Consider the following 24,020-nt stretch of genomic DNA (forward strand, 5'->3'; position numbering starts at 1 on the left):
AAATGAAAAAAGTAAAGCAGACAGTCTTGAACCATGAATGTAGATGTAGCATAGCTTAGCCATCAGAGGAGTATACAGTGGTCCCTCGCTATAACGCGGTTCACCTTTCGTGGTGTCGCTGTTTCGCAGATTTCTTTTGTGCAATTTTGCATGCTTTTTTATTTTTTATTGCACATTGTTCTGCATTCTGATTGGCTGTAGACCGTTGTCAATCAGTCTTGTGCCGTGTCTCCTGTCCAGTACAGAATACGTTCAGCTTGTCAAATTTACATAAATCTTCGACCGCTAGCAGTGTGACTCTGAAGTGCTGTACTGTATGTTTGTAAGTTTTGTCCAACAAACACAAGAATGTCGATGGAACGTTTTGCACCACGGGTGCCTTTGGTTTCATCCTATAGTGCTGGACTTATTTTTCTACGAAGGTTTGAACTTTAAACAAGAGAGTATTTAAACAAGAGAGAAAAGCGTGGAAATGTTCGAGCCTGTTGGAGAAAAGTGTATAAAGTGTGTAGTGAGGGGTTTTACAGCCATAAAACATCTATAACAATTGTAAAAAAAAAAAATGAAGTTAGCTACTTTGCGGATTTCACCTATCGCGGGTTATTTTTAGAGCGTAACTATCGCGATAAACAAGGGACCACTGTACTATTAAATAGGGCTGCCACGATTAGTCGACTAGTCACGATTACGTCGACTATCAAAATCGTCGACGACTAATTTAATAGTCGACGCGTCGTTTGAAGCTTTGTAAGATCACAAAAGACGCAGGAATAAGTAGTAGGATTTGAGAGTGTAATAACGGACTGAAACAGAAGATGGCAGCACTGCATGTACAAGGATGCCAGCTGCCGTTAAAGGCAAAAGAAGAAGAAGCTGTGTCCCAGAATTCATAGCGCGACCCAGCGCGGCCCTGCTCAGTTTCCAGCAATGGCGGCAGCTAGTTAGTTTTAATATTACTCTTATTATTCTTTCTGGGTCACAAAATAAACTTCTAACAATTTTTTCAGGCGAGAATGTAGCTGTGTAAACTTCAAATATCTGCTCAGTTTATCAAGACACCACATATTTTCAAAAGCGTTCAGACGTTTTCGGAGATGTCTGTTACCCACCAGCTCGATAGCTAGCCAGGGTTCTAGGCTCACTAGAGCCGGTGAGAACACCAGACTCCGGGCAAATCGTTTTCAAACCCACCGCCGTCTTTCACTACTCAGGTTAAACATGCTGTATAAGTCACTTAGATAACTGAAAAATGTTATTGTTTGGCTTTTTTTAGTATTTTATTTGTTCCTGGGTAAATCGGTTTGGCTGAGATTAAAGTTATAGTTTTACACAGCTGAATAAACGTCAAGCAAACAACTGATTATCAGAAGTGTGAGATGCTTGAGAACACACTTCGGTGTCCTGTTATATTTTAGATAGCAAGGAGCAGACGGCTGAGTTTATTAAACTCCACCGAAACAATCTGCAGATTTCATTAAAATTTAATAAACTATCATCTTGTCTTTATTTTTAGTTAGCACAAACCTTAAACACTTAAAGCTGTAAGCTAATGATAGTTATTTAAGAGCAGATGCATGCTGGTGCAATAAGCTGTACGTTTTACGTCCAATGGATGCATGATCTGATTAGTAGACTAATCGCAAAAATAATCGGTGACTAGTCAACTATCAAAATAATCGTTTGTGGCAGCCCTACTTCAGGCTCTGTGTGTGATCACATAAAATCGAGTGCTCCTGTAAGTGCAGCCTAGTCCAGTCAGACAAGTCATCAGATGATGAGGATTAAAAAAAAAATTCAACATTGTTACATTTTGATAAGATTAATGGTTCAGAAAGTCCAGTAATGGTCTGGCAAAGAGAACGGTAAAATAAACATTTTAATTTGAGTTAATTATTTTAATGCCGAGTGCGCTCTCAGTGCTGCTGTTTATTTTAAATAAGACGGCAGCACGTTAGAGCTCTGAAATTTTTAATTCATTCATTTAAACATTAAAGGTTAATGTTCTGCAGCCAAATAAAGCAGATGTGAAATCAATTTAACTGCAGTTTAACTCTAGTTCTGTGTTCTAGTAGCTGCAGTTCCAGTAAAGTATAAAAACATGTATAAGTTTTCTTCATTATCAGACATGTACATTCCAGCGACAATGTGATGCACAGTTTGTGCTGCTATAATTTGTACGCTGGTAGGGATTAACAGCTTGCACATAGATTCTCTGCTGGGGTATATGTTTTCTATCCTGCGCTCCATGGTCTGTCATCCATGCTGTAAATACAAGAATCATTGAAAACATGGTCAACATCAACTCCTCCTGACCAGGTTATGTGTTCAGCAATAGTTACCATGGTGATTTAGCCAGTTAAATGGAGAGCTGCTTTCGTGATACAGAAACTCTGACTTCAAGCTCGGCATAGCTTGGTAAACCATTAATCTTTCTTTTTTGTGATGATCAAACAAGATTACTTTTAAGATGCATTGTGATGCTGTCTCAGTTAGGACTCGTAAATAACTACATGTAATAAATGTTAAGGAGATCTGAAGCCTGAAAGGAAAAACATATTGGCCCATGTGAAAGATTTACATAAACAAATATGGGTATCGGTCTTTAAAATTCTATATTGGTTGGGCTCTAAACTCTACACATCATATTCATGCATGCATACACATGTAGAGCATTGCGTTTGCATGCTTTTATATTCCTTTGGTGTTCCTAATTCAAACATGTGGACCTATCCGATGTGCTCACTGCTTGGGAATAAGTGAGCAGCTGAAAGCTTTTTTTTTATTGATGAGCCACATCGTCTACCATTTTTTTATTTTTTTTTATTTTTTTTTTGTTACTGATCTGCGATCTCACGCAAATAAGACAAAAAAAAGACAGTCTTTCTCAGACACACTCATACACATACCTCTCGTATATATTTGTGTCTTGGAATCTCACGCGATCCGTTTCATGTGAACATTTAGCCAAGGTGACTAATGATCAGCTGACTCTTTCATTCATAAGACATCGACTCTTGACTGGAAGCTGTGCATACCAGACTCTAACAGATAAAAAAGGTTTCACGCTGTGAAACATATGAACTCTAGAGGCCTTTAGGGGACTAACCCTGCCCAAATAAATACATGAAAATAACAGGAACTATTTTTAAAAAATTGACAAAATAATTTCTCTTTTTATTTGCTTCTGTTTTAATTTACTTCACTATTAAATAATTATCATGTTTCCATTTTGCAAGTCCCTCTGTTTTCTATCAATCTGTTGAATGGAGGCAGTCGTTTCTGTTGTTAGCCTGGCTTTGATTAAGCTAAAGACATGAAAGTTAACACTCAAGACACACATAGAGAAATGTAGAGGCAAAGACGCAATAAAAACCAGCATGCTGAAATAAACTGGTTGGGTAAAACACAGTAATGTGAATTAATGTAAAGGTAAAAATCACCTGAACAAAACCGAAACATGGAGAAACGTTTGGGGTTCTTTTTTTTTTTAACGTTTTAGCTGAATCTGTTTCTTTCATTCGCAGGTGATTCTCAGCTCAATGATCAAAGAGTGTGAAATCAAGGTGGAAAACAGAGCGATGTCAGATCCACAAGGGTAAGGCTCAACGCACCCTCATTCACGCCATTACTTTCTTGGGAAGGAATGTCAAAATATGGGCTTTTATTGCATAAGACTCCGACAAACGAAGACAGAATGAAGTAGTGAAGGATCCTTACCACGTGGCGAGCGTGAAAGACAGAGCCCATATAGTGGGAGTTTTGGGGTTTTCTGTACCCCCCGTTAGGAGTATTTGTAAGTGTCAAAGCCACACGAAAGAAAGGTTTTTGATCATGTATATTTGGAGCTCATTAAAAAGAGGGGCGAAAAAAAGTGTATGTTTGTGAGCATGTAGATGCAGGAAGTGTGTATAGGTCTCTGCGAGCAGATTGTGTAAAAGTGTGTTCCCCCGAGGTTACAACCGTTAAAGTCTCTGCGCTCACACTGAGAGATTTTTCTTACCTTGTGCCTTTTTGTTACCTTGTTCTGCCAAGTCTGGCTTCAACTTCTCTCCCCATAACTGGTAACACGGATTGTTACTTTTTAAGGAGATCTGACCTCTGAGAAAAGAGGTTTGGAAAGTTTTGTACATTTTTAAGCCCCATTTAATTTAATTTTACTATAAAAACCATGTGATTCTGCACTCAGTGAATTCTTTACCAAAATAATTGTTGAAGTAGGATCGCCTAACATGGATCTAATTCCATACCACTGAGATTACATATTAGAGTTTCTAACTCAAGTCTATAAAGTTTGATGTGATATTAAATGCTCATGAACTACAGGTGGTACACAAAAGCGTGGACTCAAATGCTTCGCAGGTCATAAAGTGCTTTGAGTTGGTGTTATGTTTGTCCTGGTATTGAGCAATGCAGCTCTTTGGCACCAACTTCTTCTCTGTATCATTTTGAGTCCGAACAAACTCAAAAGAGGAACTTGAGGAGCCGTTAGACTGTAAAAAATCAGGAGGGGCTGAATTGGCAAACAGTATTTCCTTTCTAAAGAAGTGGAGTAGAGGGTGATGTGAGTTCAGACAGATTGCAGAGGGATTTTTGGCATAGTTTTGATTTGATTTTGATTTTAACACATTCATATCGAAAATGGCTAAAGTTCACTGATGCCTCATGTCCACGTCCTAACTTTGTCTTTTTTTTTGCATAGCTCCATGTCAATTGCATCCAGTTTGGTGGGTGAGGATGCCAAGACCAAGTTTCTAAGTAAGATGGGTCAGCTGACTACCTCTGGCGCCATGCTGGCCAACGTCTTCCAGAGAAAGAAGTAATCCCAACACTGACCGATTCATCATCTCGATTAACTGACCAAACGCTGCGCTCATTGGGAGCATTTCGTTTTACTGGGAGTAAAAAAAAAGCATATGTTCAGCTTCGAGCAGACGGAAGTCAAGTGTATAGTTGAGTTGATTTCGAGAAATTTTGCTTGAAGTTGTATTGATTTTAAAATCTGTGCAGCGGGACTACTTGTTAAACAGGGATGGTTTTCGCAGTGAAAGCTTCTGAGGTTTTCCTCTGCTCGTATTTTCCTCTCCTCAACTATTAATCACGACAGATGCATCATCAAGGACTAGGATTTGCTTTCATTAGTCAGTGTTAGAATTGTCATGTCACAACAGAAAGAGAGGAGAGATGAGAAGAAACTCTACAGTATCGAGACTAACCCACAGCGATAACGAGGAACTCGTTACCTGGACATTTCTGGACTTGAAAGGTATCACGGAGTTTGTTTTAAGTTTTAGTGCAGTACTTCTTGTTTCAGAAGAGCCTCGCTCGTCTTTGGGAAGCAGAACCCTGAGCACAGCCCGCGGGGGTTTCATTTACGATGTTAATGGGCGCCATTTTGGATCAAAAGGTTCAAAAGCAGTCGCATTAATTATACTGAAGGTCTGAACCACCAAAAGGCTGTGCGGATTATTTAGAATGCCTTGTACAGTGTCTCTGTACGGCTCTGAAGTATCGCCTACTTGAAACTATTAAAAAGAAAAGTGTCTTGCCTTTATTTCTCCAGTCTCTGGTTTTTGTTTTGATAGCTTCTATTTTATAACTTATTTATGTCTTAATGAAGAAAAACACACTTTATTCCAACTTCCAAAGAAATTTGCACTTCACTTTACTATTATGTTTATTATCTATATTTCTTTTGTTTAATTCAGTCCTACACAAGGAGATTATCACTATTGTTAATGATCTTTTTTTATCCATTATGGCAATGTGAAGTTGAAGAGAACACTGATCATAATTATTCCTTCTCTGTCTGTTGCATCGTGTCTCTCAGTGTTGCAGTGTCTCTGATAATTGTACTTTGTTTTTTTCTAACGTGGGAATTTGGTTCTTTTCTTTTTTTTTTTTCTTTGTCGTTTGTTCAATTTGGATATGCTCTGAGAGAAACCGTAAATAAATGTACCATACATTGAACTGAAGAACACGGTACTCATTATGTATATTTGAAATTCGTGTCTTGGTGTAATAAAAGATGGAGATCAGTTGTGTACTTAAATTTACTTCTGGAAGGTTCATTGAATGCCTGCATGTGTCGGGACTTTTTTTTTTGTCCGCCGCTGTGATAAAGGAGCTCTCACTGTGGCTCAAAGTGTCGGCAGGTGTTAGAAGGCTGTAAAACATAGTCATTTAACAGGAAAAACGCACACCGCTCCTGCGCGTGCGCTTCAACTTCAAACGTTTCAAGTCTCCTATTGTCTCCTTAGTACAACAAACCAAAGTCCATCTTATGGGACATTCCCAACAACTTAACACCCCCCAAAAAACAGTAATAAAAGCCCAGATCTGCCATCTAGATTACACTATCTCTCAGTCCTTGCTATGTTTTGGAAAAATGACTTTGTAATGATACGGTCAACTTTGGCCTTAATCTATAAAAGAACACGAACTCAAAGAAGTGTGGACTCTAACTTTCAAATGGGTTTTTGACAGCCCTGACTGGCCTATAGTGGAGTCCAGTACATTGATTTGTGATTGCAAGATCTTATTTAGTGGTTGAACATAAAGCGAGTTGGCCAACACTCTGATAAAGAGCATTTGCATATTCAAGCTAATATTCAACTACCATCACTGATAACTCGCCAGGTGGACAAATAATTGTTACACACTGTTAAGGCATGGCATCGTGGCTTTGTGGGCGTGCCTGTTGTTCTGCGTGTGTGGGTAAGTGCGTGCTGTGGTATTTATGATTTGCATTCAGAGTGAATAGTGTTGTCCAAAAAACTCGTGTATCCAGATAGGTGTAGTCTTACACAAAGCCGAGTATTTTCTGTTCATGAAAAATCTCCTGGTATTTGTAGAAATTGTGTCCGAGAGGAGCTCTTACTCACGTTAGTGGTGACTCACGGATCACATCTGTTTCCAAAGGCAGATGAAGTGATGTAGAGCCAGTCCTAAAACCGCTGGAACACGATGGCTTTAGTTTTTAAAACCGAGTTCCTATTTTGCCTGTTGCACTTTTCACCGTTTTCAAGTGAGACCATGCCTAACCCATGAAGATTCCTCCAAAATCTGGTTTCAAAACAAGACTGGCTGTTTTGTTCTGTGGAACGAGTGTGTGTTACATTAATCAAAACCTTTCAGTGACTTATGTGAGTTTAAGGATGCATTTTTGTTTTTTGTGCCGTCTAAAAAAGGGCCAGCTCGGTGAACTTTGACTTGTTATAAGTGATGCTAAGCAACGAAGCCCACATGCTTGCAGAACAGTCTGTGCTCTGACCCGGGTCATTAGAAGTATAATGCTTGTAAACCAGCGTGGTGTTTGCCTGCAAGCAGAGCTCCATTTTTATACATCAAAACAAGCCACATTGCAAGTGTTTTTGAAGTGGGGGGACTAACAAGGACTTCTGTGATAATAATGTAGTTTTGTTGTCGGGGTCAACCTAATGTGGATGTTTGATGCTTTCAAAGTCAAGTTTAGGCCTTTGATTGCTAAGAGCCCAATCTTAATTGCTCCTGTAACAGCTGCGCAGGCCCCACCACAAAACAGCTTCTCTCAGCATGTTTCTTTCTCCATTTTTTTTTTGTTTGTTTGTAGACAAAATGTGCTGCACATTCACAGAGATAAACGAGTAATTTATGTTTCTTTTTTAATTTTCTCAGTCATTTTTCTTTCTCTGGGTATTCTCTCTTTTTCTGTTTACTTCTCTTCTCTCCAGCCTTTGCCCTATTCATCCAAGGCATAAACATTCGATTTAATATTTGCATAACTGTCGTTGTGAGAACATGTTCTTTTCTCTCCAAAACATTTCCTTGCTAGAGCTGCCAATGTAGGCTTGAGCTGATCTGCCATGCAAATTCCCAGGAAAATAACAACTCCAGCTTTTTCTCATTCTTTCCTGGGCAAAGACAACTGCTGCAGTATTTCCTGGAAGCAACTGCTACACTTTTGTTTTTGTAGAGAAGACACCATCATGGTTGTTCCAGGACCCACGCTCCAGGAACTATGTTGAGCGCAGCCTACTCATGTGTAGTGATGAATGGCTCCTGCAGGAAGCAAAGTGTACAGAAGTGACCACATGCTTTGACTCCTGCTCCAGTGTATGATATATGAATTCATCTCTGTCATGAGGTCATAGCTCATCCTGTCTGACGAATGATGTGGGAAGTGTCATCTGACAACTCTAGATTTTACTTCCAAGGAGACAGACTTTTGTTTAAAGTGGTATTGAGCAATAGTTCTCCTGGCTTTAGAATTCTCTGCTTTTTAAATTATTAATTTATTTTTTTTACACATTTTCAGTCGAGTCTTTGTATCTGACCATTTCAGAGGAATGTTTTTCTTTTCTGAACTTTGTTAAGCTACTTGAGACTAGAGATGGACCGATCCGATATTACGTATCGGTATCGGTCCGATACTGACGTAAATTACTGGATCGGATATCGGCGAGAAATAAAAAATGTAATCCGATCCATTAAATATCAAAAAAGCACCTCACAAAACTTGCTACACGCGTAACTCGGCTCATAACCGTAGCACGTCAGAGCAGTATGCATCACGTGATAGAGGGGCTGTGTGTATTTGTAGCCTCGCTAGCAATCCCGCATTTCATCTCCAAGGAAGTTATCCCAGAGAGAAGTAAAGCAAGTGTGTAAGTTCATCTCTGAATATTAGTAAAGCATTCCCACGTTAAGCTTAACAACCGATATATGGAGCGACTGTCTCTTCTCCCTCACCTTCCTGCTGCTACTTCAATGTGAAACTGCTTAATGATCAGCTGATCGGCTTCTCTGTCGGGAGTCCGTCTCTCTTCTTTGTTTTTGGCCCACTTTGCACCAGAAAGAGGAAACCAGCGGCTGAACAACAGCAGCACGTTTAAGCTTGATAAGCTGTCGTTAGAATTTATTTAATATTACTTTCTACACCAGGATCCTTTTCTACGTAGCTGACGGCTGGTAACTGTGCAGGGGCGGATCTAGCAAAGTGTAGCCAGGGGGGCCGATAGGGCATTAACAGGGAAAAGGGGGCACAAAGACATACTTTTCTTTCTTATTCTCATTTAAAATGCCTAGCTTTTAATAAATAATTATCTGAATATTACACCCAAAGTTTTAATCTGATGTAAAATGTATAGAAGTCCATTACTGTATATAGTAACTGTTAAGTCTAATATACCCTAGTAAGCTATAGTACTTTTTCCTTTGGGAAAGTACCATCTGTGAATTCTGCAATTCTGTTGAAGAAAGATGTTGAATCTATTTAATTATTCTTGAAAAATAATTTATTTCTGTGAATTTTTTTCACCCTGCATCAAATTAAAGTTCATTATGTCGATTAAGCATCATGAGGTGGAGGGTGGGGGGTGGTTCCATATTTTTTTTGCTGGGAGTTTGCAACCCTATTAGTTAGGTTGCTTAATATTTCTGCTAAGTACTCTTTAAAATACCAGAATAGGGAGGATGGAGTAGGTTTAAGTTTATTAGATTGATCAGTGTTGCTGAACTATGAAATATTCTGGGCGCAGTGTAATAGCAGAATAGCTTTAGTGTTGTTGTTTATTTAAACTTGAGTATGAACGAACGTACAAAATGCAGCAAGATATTAAAAAAACAGTTTTATTTATTAAAAACACACTATATCGGATTCATATCGGTATCGGCAGATATCCAAATTTATGATATCGGTATCGGTATCGGACATAAAAAAGTGGTATCGTGCCATCTCTACTTGAGACTGACCTATGAATCATTCGAGCATAAAAAAGGCACCTAACTCAAGGGCTATGTGTGTCTAGATATAACAGAAAACTTAGCAAAGATCCAATTTTAAAATGCAACTTTAGGCACTTTGTTACTAGCAGTCTGTCACAAAAACACACTATTTGTGTTCTTTGGACAGAAAGATGCAGCTTGACAACCACAAAACAGTATTTTTGCACCAATAAGGTGTTTTCCCCAAACATGATTCACCAAAATGATGAAACTGAAGAAGTGGAGATCATAAGAAAAAGTAGCAGGGCAGCAGATGAACAGTATCTGAAAATCATTTTATTAAGAATTAGGAAAAATATCCTGCGAAAACCAAATACAGGACCTGAGAGATACATCTGGCCCAAAACCTTATCAGACATGGTCTTAGTGAAAGGGTAAATGACAATAAGCATTTTTTTTAATGAAGAGAAAAAAGGGGAAAAAAGGCTGAAGTATGACAAAATATAAAAGAACTGGACTGGAAAGCAAAAGCAGATCTTATGGAGTGATGAACCCAAACTTTAAACATCTGGTTGAAATGAAGTGTCTTCAGCCATCTGTAAAGCACGGTGGAGGCTCTGTTATGGTTTGTGGCTGTTTTTCATTCGGTGCTGTTCAATCAATCAAAATGTATTTATATAGCACATTTAAAAACAACAGTTTTGATCAAAGTGCTTCACAAATTAGGAAATAAAATAAGACAAATACGAGACAAACATAGAAACCAACCAAATGATAATCAAACTATCTTACATCAAAGCCAGAGTAAAAAGATGGGTCTTTAAACGAGATTTAAAAGACTGAACAGTCTCAGAAGAGTGAATGGCAATAGGGAGGTTGTTCCACAGTCTAGGAGCTGCAATAGCAAAGGCCTCTGGTTTTCAACCTGGACTTAGGTTGCATTAAGAGCATCTGGTTAGAAGATCTTAGTGCTTTTATAGGATTATACAAATGAAGAAGATCTGTTAAGTAGCTAGGGGCAGTGTTATTTCAGATTTTATAAGTGAGTAAAAGAATTTTAAAATCAATGCGAAATTTCACAGGAAGCCAGTGTAAGTTGGCTAAAACTGGATCATATGATCATGCATTCTGGCACCCGATAAAAGGCGTGCAGCAGCGTTCTGTACTAATTGCAACCGGTGAAGAGAGGAGTGAGGGAGGCCTAAATAGCCTGTTGGGGATCTTGTCAAAACTGATGGACTTGTGAGCACAGAGAAGTACTGTCAGATTTTTATCCACTATGCTATACCATGTGGAAGACATCCAATTGGCAATAGCTTGATTTTTCTGCATGACAGTGATCACAGACACACTCTGAATGTCCTTCACGAAGCCTGGAGAACTAATCCTGAAGATTGCCTAAAGACGTCAGAAGAAAGCTTGCCTATGAGAGTTCAGGCTGTGTTGAAGAGCTGATCATACCAAATGATGACTTTCGAGCTCGTTAGAATTGTACAAACTCTGTTTTTGCCTGCACTGAATGTAGATTTAGGTTTGCACATGTTTCAATAAATCCATCCACCTGAGAAATAAGGGGTGGTTCACAGTCGGGCGCACTAAATGTCAAACACATAATTTCTCCGGCTTGATCGGGAGGGCTGAGATGGAGGGGTGGAACCGTTCTTTGCGTACGAACGTGGGAGGAGTCCACTCTCGGTAAGTCACTCGTTTTTTACAAGTTGTTGCATGCAACTCTCTTCACTACGCGTGGGTGAAAAGCAGAAGCAAGATGAGAGGAGCGGGCAGGGGAACTGCAGCTGTCTAACCGGGAATGAAGTCGCGATGTCCAGTGAGATGTTTGGAGGTTCAACCACATTTACGCACTCAAGAAGAATTGATTTGCAGTGAGGACATTTAAAGAGTCCGGGGATCGGATCTTTGTTTATTGGCTAATAAAGAAAAGTTTGCCTCAGAAGTCGTCTTTGTAAATCAGTAGAGATGAGATTAAATTTTTCTACAAGCTGGATTTTCCGCGGCTGGATTACGTGTGTCCTTGTCACCTTTTACGCACAGGTAAAACGCGTTTTACCCACTATTAATGATAAAAATTTACCCCATTAATTAGCTAAGAAGTTGATATCAAATGAGTTGACGGTCACCTTTGAAGCCTGTAGGTCTCTTGTTTACTGCTTCTCTCTGGTTATCGGGGTCCCTTTAAATGAGAAAGTTCATACTAAAGTACCTACTGAGATTAACAGTGGTTTAGTTATCTTAGGCAAAAGATATGTAACAGTAAACCCGAGTATGTGTCAACACACCAGGATTTGCATGAACTGGTCAGATGAGGGACGAAGGAAATGTGGGGAACATTGTTTTTTTTTCTTTTTTCTTTTTTACGCACAGACACTGACTAGAAACAGCTTCTCCCCTGCTCTGACCACAGAAAAGCCGCTGGCAACTGGACGTTCTTCTCCCTCCACCAAGTATTCTTTCCACGTCCAAGTTGCTCATCAGGAACCTCATTAGATCCGCCAGAGGCGAGGTTTAAAAATGTGGTGCAGCAGGATCTCTATTTTGCATATCGCGACCAACTTTTACATACATTTTTTGTAGTTTCCTGGTTTCAGTTTTATCGTAGCCTTATTCGTAACATACCTCAGAAGCACACACTAAAAATCCCCTATTAATTAGATGTACAGAGTTTAAAAATGACCTAATGTCTCAGCTGATGCACTGCCACAGTAATTTGAAGGGGAGAGTGAATATAGTCGATGGCATGTTGTTGTCCACGCCGTTGTTTAGTACAACCAGCTAACGCTGTCCAGGTGGAGAAGTTTATGAGATGTGGTTGGAGTGGTGGGACTGTTGGGCACCAATGATCTATCATTGCCTGTGTGCCTGCATTACCGTAAGCCAGCATCGGCATGACTTTGACTGGAACGCACGCTCTTCTTTTCTGAGGTGTGTTGCAAGAGAAAATGCTTGTGGGGCATTTTACTTGTCAATGCAGTGATCCAGGGAGGCAACTGCGCAAAAGAAATATATAGTTTTTTTCTTTTCCCCAAAAAGTCTATGAAATAAGTCAAAGTTTTATCAGCAGCAGTGGCAATAGAAAGCAAACACATGATACAGACAGTTGCCTGGATAGGAGGGATGGAATATTTTTCAACTACGTTTTAAGGTGACATTGCAAACCCTTGGCTTTGGTTTGTTCTCACCATGGTCTTGCCATTACTGACTCATACTATTCCCAAAGAATTCCCCTTCTTTTTCTTGGTTTGCAACCACTTCATCCAATACATTCCGAGTTCATTTCAAACTGTCTTTGTGACATTGAGCAATGCACAATTGCTTCAAGATGTTCAGAGCTTAAAAGTCAATATATCATGAAGAACTGTGCTTTGTTGGGTTTATTGCTCGCCTGCCCACAAACAAGGCTCCTGAACTTTTTATTTGCCAGATTTTCTAGCCAGTCATGCATTCATCCGTGCTTGTATGCACTCGTGTTCTCCAGTTATCTATTAGCAACATCTTGCTGCCTCTTCCCTGACTTTTTTCATTTATTATTTGACCAATAATTATTTACCTCTTCAAGTTCCATCCATCCATCAAGTACCAGATCAGATTTATGACTACCTCTGGTTTCAAAAGCAGTGCACTGCCTATGAGCTCTGGATCAGGTTTCATTAAAGCAATTAGCACATATTCTTTTAACTTTTTGCAGCACCTGCTTGTCCTTGATTTTTGGGTTGTGTTTCTATTATTTGCATTTTTTTCTATTCATACATCATTGGCTGTCACCAATTTCCACCAATTTAACAGCTGTTCTTTGTGTTTTTTCCTTCTGTTACTTGTAAATGCATTTTTAAGACAACTTAGTCCCTTCTTTTTTCTGTTTTTAAGAGTTATAATCAAAGATATGAGATATCAGGTCTTGATTTATGCAGGTGGCATTTAGGGGATTTGCTTTTATGGCTGTTAAGAAAAAAACTAATCACAGGTGCAAACATTATACAAAGATCCAGTTGTTGTGCAATATGCTTTTACAGCATCTTATCGTGAATCAGTAAAAACCCAAGAGGCCTATGAGCTGCAGTGTGCTTCTCTTGGCTTTGAGCCTGTTGCTGCCGTGGCCGTTATGCAAATTCTCTAGTCCGCTGAAAGCTTATGGAATGCGCTCTGCATTTGATAGGGTCACACACGGCGGTGAATGTTTTTGTAAAAGATAAACAAAACAGCTCGGAAACCAGCTAGGGGGCAGTTGCGACATGTCGCTGAAGGGGTGGAACTCTTAATACCTCTTTGTTCTTAAGCTTCACCAAGTCCTGCCCACTCTGTCCATCCATATGCTTTCCACTTCCCTTCATCTTCTTTTTCAAACAATTCCATAACTTCATATCTGAGTACGTGCAGCGCATCAAGTTAGCTCTGAGGTCGGATGTGCTATGTTTACCATTATGTTAACCTATAATCATATAGGGTGGGTCACTTGTTTTTCTTTTGCATCCATTATATATTTAGTGAATCAAAACACATTGTTTCGCATAACTGAGACCCAATGTTTGGATGTGGCGGTAACAAAAACACAATTCCCGGCATTCCTTTGGTTTCCTGTGCGCTCTGGTCCAGCTGTGCATATTAAAAGCCATATCTATCTATCTATCTATACAAAGACTCAAGCCTTTTAATAGCATGGGAATCTTTCCTACTTCTGTCACTTCTGTCTCCTGCAGCATATGGTGTCCATTAGTGCTGCGGTTTGAGCTATGAGCACTGTGTATGATTATCCCTCTGGTTAGATTATAAAACAAAGATTGGCTGATGTGTGAGTCTGAGTGGAGGTAATTAAAAGCTTGAGAGTGTTCATGTTGCGCTGTCGTGGTCTGAAGTTGGAAAGACTGACACAGTCTAAACAGAGGTGTGAGAAAGAAGACAGGGGAGGATGAGAAGGGTGTGAAAACAGTGTTGAGTCCAGTATTGTATATTTGAACTGCTGGGGTAAGCTCAGGGATTTTTCCATTAAAAATCAAATGAACAAAAAGAAATTGTGAATATGCTTCCCAAAGGAAAACTTTGGCGAAGCTTTTCTGAACCTCTGCAACACCAGCAATTCAATTACAGTACAAATTACAGTATTTAGTAGTAAGGAAGATGAAGCTTAGACTGAATGACAAAATGATGGTGGTCAATTCAAGGTCAGAGTCAAGGCAGGCCTATAGGTTGTATTTTTCTACATTCATATATAGACACTGTGGTTTTGGCATCATTTCTGTTATAACAGCCAAATTGTCTAATTCAGCAGTGTGGCCAGGACTTCTCCAGCCCTTAATTTAGAGTGGCTGGGAGGTCAGTACAGTAAGTAACCTTTTCAATAGAGCGTTTATTGTTTATAAAGAGATGCAAAGATGTTTCATAGTTTGTTTCCATGCTTTCTGGATTGAGAGCTGTGTTTAGCTGCGTGACAGCAGGAAACTTTGCATAGTGGTTTGTTAGAACAGAAGGCCTTTAGAAATCTAGTCTTTATAAAATAATCTTTATTTTCTTATTTTACAGCACAGAACTGACGGCCAGGAGAATATTTGCAAGTGATTAATTATTCAATGTCAGCCAGAATGGATATTATATCATTCCTGTTGCTTCCCTGTTGTGTATGTGGACTTTGTTTTTTCTGGTCTGGAGGCTTCAGAGCTGCGCTCAGGTGTTCTGAGAGCATGGAAAGAATTTCTGGGCATGTCTTGAAAATGTTTTTACCATCCTGGTCCTGACTCAAACATTATACCTCTTACTAACTGTTACAAACTTATCTTTTGTCTTCATTCATTACAGAACGCAGATTCCAAACCTCAATGTAAAGAAACACAATACTTAAAAGACTCCAAATGCTGCAACAAGTGTCAACCAGGTAACACACACACACACACACACACACACACACACACACACACACACACACACACACACACACACACAGATAGTGGATGCATATCTGGTTTCCTCTGTGGAGTCAGCATAAAGTAAAAATAGCTTTCCATTCACAAATATTCTAAAGTAAAAGAGGAAGGATGTTTAAAAGCAGATCTTTTTGGCTTAAATGGGCACAGACATGTCCATGTGTTTCCACAAATGCGTGGATACACACGCACACGCACGCACACAAACTGCTAAATATATCAACTGCTTAAAAAGAAGAAGGGAGCTCCAGTTTTATCAGTTTCTCTTTTGTTTTCTTCTATTTAATTAGGCTTTTCTGTGTCATTGTGATTATATATGCTGGGTTCTTAAATCCTCTGCCTAACACCCATTGTCTTTTCTTTTTGCCACTAGGCCAATATGTGTTTAAAGACTGCACTGATACCGATCAGACTGTATGTCTTAGATGCAATCACGGGGAATATCAACCCAGCTTGAATAATGCCTATCGCTGTCTTAAGCAGAAGTTTTGTGATCCGAGTGAGTACCTTCATTTATTTATCAATTCCATACATTTAAATACATTTTTCACTACTTACTTGTAACAAATACCATTCATTTGATTTCTAAAAATTTCAATTCTAAAAAATTAATTAATTATAAAATGTTTTGCTTATTAATTTGGCAACCTGTGGTTACTTGAAGAACAAAGATCAAACAACTTTTCCAAACATACCCTACAGTCACAGCTACACCATAAAAGAATACTCTCCAGTCAACAGTATTTAATATTATACTGATGTTTTTAATGTTTTAGTTTCTCTTTTGCAACCCCTTTTCCAAAAAATCATGAAGCTGTGTAAACGTTAACAGAGTGCAGACCATTTGCCATTTACTGCTGTGTTGGATCGCCTCGTCTTTTTAAAACTCCCCATATGACTTTGGGGACTCGGGGAGCATATTGGCGAAAAAAAATCTGAACGTTTTTGCTAAATTCATTCTCAATAAAGTTTTAAGCTGTTCAACAATTAAGGTCTTTGTTTGCCTCATTTAATAATGGGTCAGATATTTTCAGTAGGTCAGATTTTTTTTTTCCCCATGTCGTTTGGTATTGTCCTGCTGAAATAATGAAGGCCTTCCTCCAAAAAGGGCTAAAACTTTTATCATTCAACTTTAATGTGGCCTCATTTGTACCTTTGTCTTTTTCTTTTAAATCTACAGAGTCGGGTTTTATGACAAATAATGGAAACCTGATAGAAGAGGAGCCATGTCGCTGTGTTAGTGGCTTCCAGTGTTACCCCATCAACTGTGAGTTCTGTGAGAAGATACCCACCTGCCGACCGGGACTTGGACTTGAGACAAAGCATGGTGAGAAAGTCCACAACACAGAACGTCCCCCATTTATAACAAGTCCCTACAAACAACTTGTAAATCCGAGATTACGATTTGTGTTGTTAATTATAGATCAGAGGAAGGTGTGTGAGCCGTGTCCAAAAGGATTCTTCTCTGATAAGGACGATGACGAACCGTGCAAACCGTGGACAAAGTAAGCGCTTACACGCACGTGCACACACATGTTTTTAGCCTGGAATCTTTTGACATATTGTGAAGGGAAAATGCAGTTGGGCAGCCGTCCCTACCGGCAGCCAGCAGTGGTTATGAGTAATATATTCACCACTTCCTCTGGAACCCTGGCTGGAGCAGACATCAGCTTCCACTGCCAGCCAGACCTGACAGATCATCGGCGATGATGATGATGACGGTGGAGAGAGAAAGAATTTTGTTTTCCTCTCTATCCATCTGCCTTTCTGATATTATCTTTGCAGAACTGCGAGTCGAGCACGTTGGTAGGAAAATGTGGAGTAGAAGGGAAAACTAAAAAAAAAACAAAAAACAAAAAAACTAACTACATTCCCATTGTATAAATATTCTTCTTCTTCTTCTTCTTCTTCCTCTTTCCCAGTTGCAAGGCTGAGGGCAGCAAGGAGATCAAGCAAGGCAGTGCTGAAGCCGATGCAGAGTGTGGACCACGTGAGTTTGGAAAGACACGGACATATACAATGTCATATTTTTTCCATATGACAAAATCGTTTCTGTTACTTAGAGGCTTAAATGTGACACTAAATGTGGAGAGGGAAAAAACTGTAGACTAAAAGCAAGATCAATAATTGTCTTTCTTACAGGTGATGAAATGGTCATTCCTACGTCCTCCTGGGTGATAGTTTCAGTCCTGTCAATCATTATCATTCTGTGTCTCCTCATTTTGCTTCTCTTCTGCTACAAGGACAAAATGAAATTGCTCTCCGGTAGGTCGAGATTCTCTATGAACCTTTCTCTTCTGCCTGTATGACTGCTTTAACATAGATGTAGACGTTGGCACAAAAACGTGAACTTTTACTTTTATAAATACTGTGTCATTTTTTTTCTCCTGCGCTTTTTTTCAGTACTTACATCTTGTTGTTTCATTTCCTAGTAAATCTGCGATCCTGTGTCCAGAATCTGAAGAGGACCCGGATACAACAGGTAAGGTGGAATTTCTGTTAGAATAAAAAAAAAAAACCAAACAAAACCGAATACATATAGAAACTAAACTTATTGCGAGCTGTTTCATCTACTTTTTCTATTGTTTGTGACAATTTTTTTTCCATTGAACCAAAGAGCCTGTACATATCTAACATCATCTTACGTGCATACTTGCAATAATTTACAACTCTTCTTTCATCGTTTTCTTCACTCTAGGAGACATTGGCTCCTCTTTACCACAGCGGAGCAGGAGGAGGAATAGGAGGAGGTTCTGGTGTCCCAAAATGCACGCCATGTGAGGTGACCAAACTTATCGACCAAGCACCCTCCAGCCCCGCTGACCACTCCTCGTGCACCTTGCCCATCTCTGTTCCTGATGTAAAGGTCTCTCTGCCCTTCATAAAAGAGATGACAGAGAAAGGAGGGACTGAGAGTAAAACGCCAATGGAGGATCAGAGCAAAGGATCTGGAGAACCAGAAGAGGTGTCGGAAGAAGAAGAGGTCGTGAGCGTGTCCCGGCTTTTGACAGGTTCTTGCATGTGTGTCATTCCTGTCCACGAGCCCCTGGAAGTAGGGGAGAATGAGGACTGTAGCCAGGCTGTCAGCCCTGGAACACCGGGATCGTGCTCATGTGGAGGGCTAGATGGAGAGCGGGATGGAGGTGGAAGTGGGAAAGAGGTTAAAGATGGAAATCTCAAGAAAATATCCCCAAGTCAGTCAGGTGTCGCACCGCTTGTTTCTCTTTCTCCTCCTCTCCTTCACACCTCCACCGCCGTCCATTCAACCAGTCCGCTTCCTGAACTCTACCTGCCATTGTCCCAGATGTCGCCGGAGTTCAAATTCCACCTGAAAGATAGATCGCCAACTAAATGGGAGGGGTTGTACAGACTGATGAGCACAGACTCCACATCAACAGAACACAGTACGACCTCTGCGATGACCTCGGTCACCCCCTTGTTGCCATCCTCGTCTGTTGGAGAGCTCTACATGGACAAGCCTCTTGAAGCCACAGGCCCAGAGCAAGACCAGGGAGTTCCCTGTGGGGACAGCAGAGACAACAAGCTCTCTTCACAGGAGTCAGAACTGGAGTGCTCGCCGGAGAGCCTTCAGAGTCAGCTGGCTGATCCAAATCTTACCTCAGGTACATGAAATTTCAAGAACTGATCATATAAGAAGCCAAAAAAAAAATGTTAATGATAAGGAAAAAAAAGAACTGATAAGGTACTAGCTCCAAACTATGAAGCGGGGGAGGTGAAATATTAAGTAATAATAGTAACTTAATAGTAATCATCAAGTGTTCACAGGACAGAATTATGGCTTTTAAAATTAATGTACACTTTTGTCTATAAGCTTATATTATATTATATTATATTATATTATATTATATTATATTACTTTTTTTTTCCTAAGCAAAAATTACTCAGTTGAGTCGCACAGTCACAAGTCTATTTTTACTCCTCTTGGGGTAATGAAAAGCTGCTTTGGAGCTGGCTATTTCCTGGCTATTTTTTTGCTGTGACCGCTCAGCAGCGTCATTAAAAACTAAAAGCACAGTGGTTGTGCGCTATGGGGATAATGGCTCATTACAAAGGTTGCAGGACCACAGTTGTGTTTGCCAGGTGGATTTCTGTGTTCGCTGTTTGTGTAGGCAGTCGCCATTGTGTTGCCACAGGGTCATACCCGTACATGATTGGATACACCACATAGCAGTGTTCTCTTTCCACAGCATAGGTGGGACTAGCCACCAAGAATAACAGAATGAAATTTAGATTGGTTTTAATGGAAAGTTTTACAGTCACGGGGTTGAGCATGCATTGTTCTCACACAGACCTTACGGTCCTGCCAAAGAGAAAAATCTATGGGAAACATTTATTCTCTGTGCCTCGAGCTCCTAGCGGTTATGGTTAGTTATAAAAGCAGTAATATCTTAGCAGTCTGATAGAGACGGTGGTCAGCTCGAGCTCAAACGTTATTAGCCGAACACAGAATAGACAGAGGATTGGTCTCAGCGTAAAAATATGCCATTTGTGTGATTGTTTCCAAGAAATAGCTTTTATTAAAGCCAGTATTGATAATCTGACCCTGGATTTTGGCAGGGCCACACAGGGAGCAGGAAAAAGATATGTGTGTGTGTGTGTGTGTTTGATGTGCTAGTGAACCACCAGAACCGCACTCTTAACAAACACTGCTCTTTGTGTATGTGTGCACCAGTGTCGAGTATGCCATCTACAGTACAAAACTCCTGTTTACCCAGAGTTCCATAGGGTTGCGCAAAGTGACCGCAGCTTTAATTGAACCAAGATGTGCTCAGCTTGAGTAATGCTTTTATAACCTCTCAAACCCAACAAAAACACACACACACCAACTTGTGAAGCCTTTTTTTTGGACTCTCACTGATGACTGGTTACTTTAATTACACATTTGCTGGCTTGAAGTGAACACAGTTTCCCATCATGCAGTAATGAAAATTGTTACAAGGACTTCCCGCCTATACTATTTAAAGGTTAGGCAAGGTTCAGAGGTTTCCCTTGTCTCACGCACAGTAGCCATCCCAGTGCACATTAGTTTTATTTATTAGCTACTGACCGGCTCAGGGCAATTTTGGGCCTGCCTTTGTTGAGCGTCAACTGAATAGGGCTAATGACCCACATTTAGTCTGACAATCAAAGACTTAAGCTGGCACCTATCCGTGAAAAAATAGGCAGATTCTGATAGAAAATGTGCACAAGTAAGGGGTTTTACTAGTGTTCAGTTTTACCCCTGTCAGAGCAGTTTTTGGGTGTCCAAAAAGATCAACGTGGTACTGAGAGAGGATAAACAGAAGACCCAAGCAGATTCCTCAGAGCATTGTTTTCAGAGCTGTGGTGAAATGGCATATTTTCAAGCTTGCCCTCTCAGACTGGTATTCCGGGAAATGCGATTGGATACGGAAAAAGAGACACACACGTTTTGAGAGTCTGTGGTAGCGTTTGCCTTTGGCTGCATGTGCTTTTGAGCGCAGACGTGTATGTGTAGGTGTGAAAATGCCTGTTAGTGCATTTTCTTACATTTACTGTAGTGTGTGTCTGTGTGTGTGTGTGTGTGTGTGTGTGTGTGTGTGCGCATATGTGTGAACAGATGGAACATAAGCTGTGAGTCATGGAGGTTTGGCCTGGAAAGTCAGACAGGAGGCTGGAGAAAATAGGAACCAGAGGTTTGATGCGGTGTAATGCGATTTACAAAACAAAACTGTTTATTTCCTAATTCACCTGGCTGGTTTAACTCTGTAGGTGAACAATATACAGGCACTGGCACAAAGGGTATTGATGCAAGTTTGTGTTTGGAAGGAAGGCAACTGTAGGATGGAGATTAGACACTGAGATGTTCGTGGATGGAGTGTCACATTTTTAAAAATTGTTCAGTTGAATCCTTAAAACCCCCAAACGTGTGACAAATTGCTTCTCCTTAGTGGTCTTGAGTTTCACTTAGTTAGAAGTGCTGGAGACTGACGGAGCTATGTCGAGAAGGATATGATATGGCGGTCTCTGTAGCCGTTGCCTTTTTGTGGTCATCCTGCAAAGTCATTACACCCACTGTCCATTTGTCACATGAGGTTAGCCAACAGTTGGTCCCTTCTTCACTTGTGTCATGAAATAGGGCTCTGGAAGCCTGTTTGTACAGGAAAAACGAAAGTCCTACACAACCCTACAATTATAGCGATACATCTCGTTGAATTTCACAATAGGCTGTTACTGCATCGGCATCTTCTATACCAGTGTTTATGAATTTCACGTGAAACTAAAGATTTTCTCAGACATCATCTATAAATAGCCTCCTAACCATTTACGCCTCCTCTGTGTTACTTTTCTATTTAGGTCAGGTGTCTGGGAACCACAACACCACCTTCATCTCCAGCGGTCAAGTGATGAACTTTAGCGGTGACGTCATTGTTGTCTGCGTCAGCCAGACGTCTCACGGCAGAGACGAGGTGGAGCGGGATGATGGCTTCGGCAACCCTGTCCAGGAAGAAGCCACTGAGACTGCTCCATTTTTTCAGAGCAGCTTGAGATCACAAGGAGACTACATTTCCCACTGCACTTTGCAAGATGAGACACTGCCAGTCCAGGAAGCGATGGAGGAGCAATCACTGGGAAAGTGAAAGCGGCCAGTGGCTTTGCTTTATGTTTTATGTCACTCCAGAGATCGTCGCCATAGTCCGGGCGCTTATGTTATCTTTTGATTACACCAATCAGCCACAACATCAAACTGCTGTCAGCTGAAATGAATCATGTTGATTATCTTGTTACAATGCAATGTTCTGCTGGGAAATCTTGGGTCCTCTTCCATTGACTCATACCACCCACCTAAACATTGTTAAAGATCAGTCACATCCCTCCATGGCAACGGTGTCCCCTGACGACAGAATTCTCTCCAACGGGACAGAGTGTCCTGTCACAACAGAAAAACTGCTTGACAACTTGGCATAACAAATGGCAGACCAATCAAACATCTGCTGAGTTAGCAAGAACAAGCCTGATCTGGAGAGGCTTCATTCCACAACCCACAGGACTCAAAGGACCCACTGGCCAGACACCACAGGACACCCTCAGTGGGCTCATGTGCATGCACAGCAGAGTTGGGTTTTTTTTTTGGCAGAATGGTGGATTTAGTGTTATGGCTAAGAGGTGTACATCAAATAAGTTGTAGTAATAATTAAAAACAAAATGTGTCCTGTCATGTCTGCTTTCCATGTAAAAACAAGGAAAGGATGGTGTAAAGTCATTTTAAAGTGATACGTCAGGTAACTGAGAGATCAGTCTTTTGGGAATCTGACTCTGTGTCTCCACAGTTGTCTTACTAATGAACCATCTATAACCTGGCCTATTTCAGACATTAGTCACTGAATCTTGCCACGGGAATCTATTCCCAGGAAAAAAAAGAAAAGCTGCAGGCCTTTTCAAATGGAAACTCCCTCCATTCCAGACAGTGATGGGGAATTTTGTTGTGAAATGGATGTGGAAGTTCATACTGCAGGTGCATAATATTTTTATTGTTGCATGGAACTTACAGCTTGGTCTCGATACAAAGAAGTTACAAAGTATTTAATGTCCCACACATTTCTGTTGATTACTTGCTTTAGGTAACATCTGTACACTCTTAGTTTTTAACTTTTATAAGTCTGGATGATTTTGATACTTGCGTAACGGAATATCCACCGTGTGGAACATACGTTTTATTAATTGTATCGTAGAACTTTGAATATACAAGCCACAATAAGATCTGGCTGGACAGAATTTTAAACATATCAATGAGTGAATTCTTCTTTCTTGCCTGCAGGATCTGTTTATTTTTTAAGAGACACGTCCAGTTTTGGTACGATGCTTGTTTAGCTTGTTTGTAGACTTTATTTTCTCCCTACTGCAACACAAGTGCAGTTTTTGTCTTTGAAACAAAATGCTATGCATTTGATAAGCTATTCTATTAATGATTTCTTTTATTCGATTTTAATGCCCAGGCCTTAATGAAGAAAAGTCAGATGTTTGTTAATAATAATGGTTTTGTTTAAAAAAAAAAAAAAAAAAAAGATTTTACGAGGCAGATTGTTTGTGTGTATTTCAGAAGTTTCACATGTGATCAGTGCTTGTATATATTTCATCTGTTTCTCAAAGACGAATGAATATGCTGTCAATTGGTTTATTGTGTGGATTTTGTGAAGTCGAGTGGTGCCATTAACAGCGGGCGAAGCGCACACAGGAGTTTTAATGAACTGTTAATTTATAGCCCCGCCATATGTATGCAGCTTTGCAAAAAACAGAAAAATTATGTACATATGAATCAAATCTATTGCAATGAATTACTGAAAGACTATTTTGATTGAAATTAAATATGTTTTGCATCTAATTTTTTTCACGGATGGCTGCCATCCT

General features: G+C 40.0%; 2 protein-coding genes across 8 annotated transcripts in view; both read left to right on the forward strand.

The window, feature by feature from the left end:
* The window catches only part of relch (RAB11 binding and LisH domain, coiled-coil and HEAT repeat containing), a 38,331-nt gene extending 32,278 nt beyond the window's left edge, over window positions 1–6,053 (forward strand). For all 6 annotated transcript variants that reach the window (XM_031749994.2, XM_039617036.1, XM_039617039.1 and 3 more), the window contains 2 exons: window positions 3,525–3,595; window positions 4,700–6,053. In XM_031749994.2, coding sequence (XP_031605854.2) covers window positions 3,525–3,595; window positions 4,700–4,820 — 192 coding nt within the window. In that variant the 3' untranslated portion in view covers window positions 4,821–6,053. The remainder of the gene's footprint in view (window positions 1–3,524; window positions 3,596–4,699) is intronic.
* A 5,337-nt stretch (window positions 6,054–11,390) lies between these two features.
* On the forward strand, window positions 11,391–23,994 carry tnfrsf11a (tumor necrosis factor receptor superfamily, member 11a, NFKB activator). 2 transcript variants are annotated; one of them, XM_039617631.1, is made up of 10 exons: window positions 11,391–11,397; window positions 15,508–15,583; window positions 16,006–16,131; window positions 16,813–16,959; window positions 17,056–17,137; window positions 17,555–17,622; window positions 17,775–17,897; window positions 18,065–18,114; window positions 18,331–19,255; window positions 21,969–23,994. In XM_039617631.1, exons 4-10 carry the CDS (start codon window positions 16,824–16,826, stop codon window positions 22,250–22,252), a joined length of 1,668 nt encoding a protein of 555 aa, XP_039473565.1. In that variant the 5' UTR covers window positions 11,391–11,397; window positions 15,508–15,583; window positions 16,006–16,131; window positions 16,813–16,823; the 3' UTR covers window positions 22,253–23,994. The 2 variants fall into 2 exon arrangements, with proteins under 2 accessions (XP_039473565.1, XP_031605892.2); XM_031750032.2 differs by lacking the exon at window positions 11,391–11,397 and adding an exon at window positions 11,444–11,754.
* Window positions 23,995–24,020: the final 26 nt, after the last annotated feature.

This window comes from Oreochromis aureus, linkage group 9, assembly GCF_013358895.1.
Source record: "Oreochromis aureus strain Israel breed Guangdong linkage group 9, ZZ_aureus, whole genome shotgun sequence".
Lineage (NCBI taxonomy): Eukaryota > Metazoa > Chordata > Actinopteri > Cichliformes > Cichlidae > Oreochromis > Oreochromis aureus.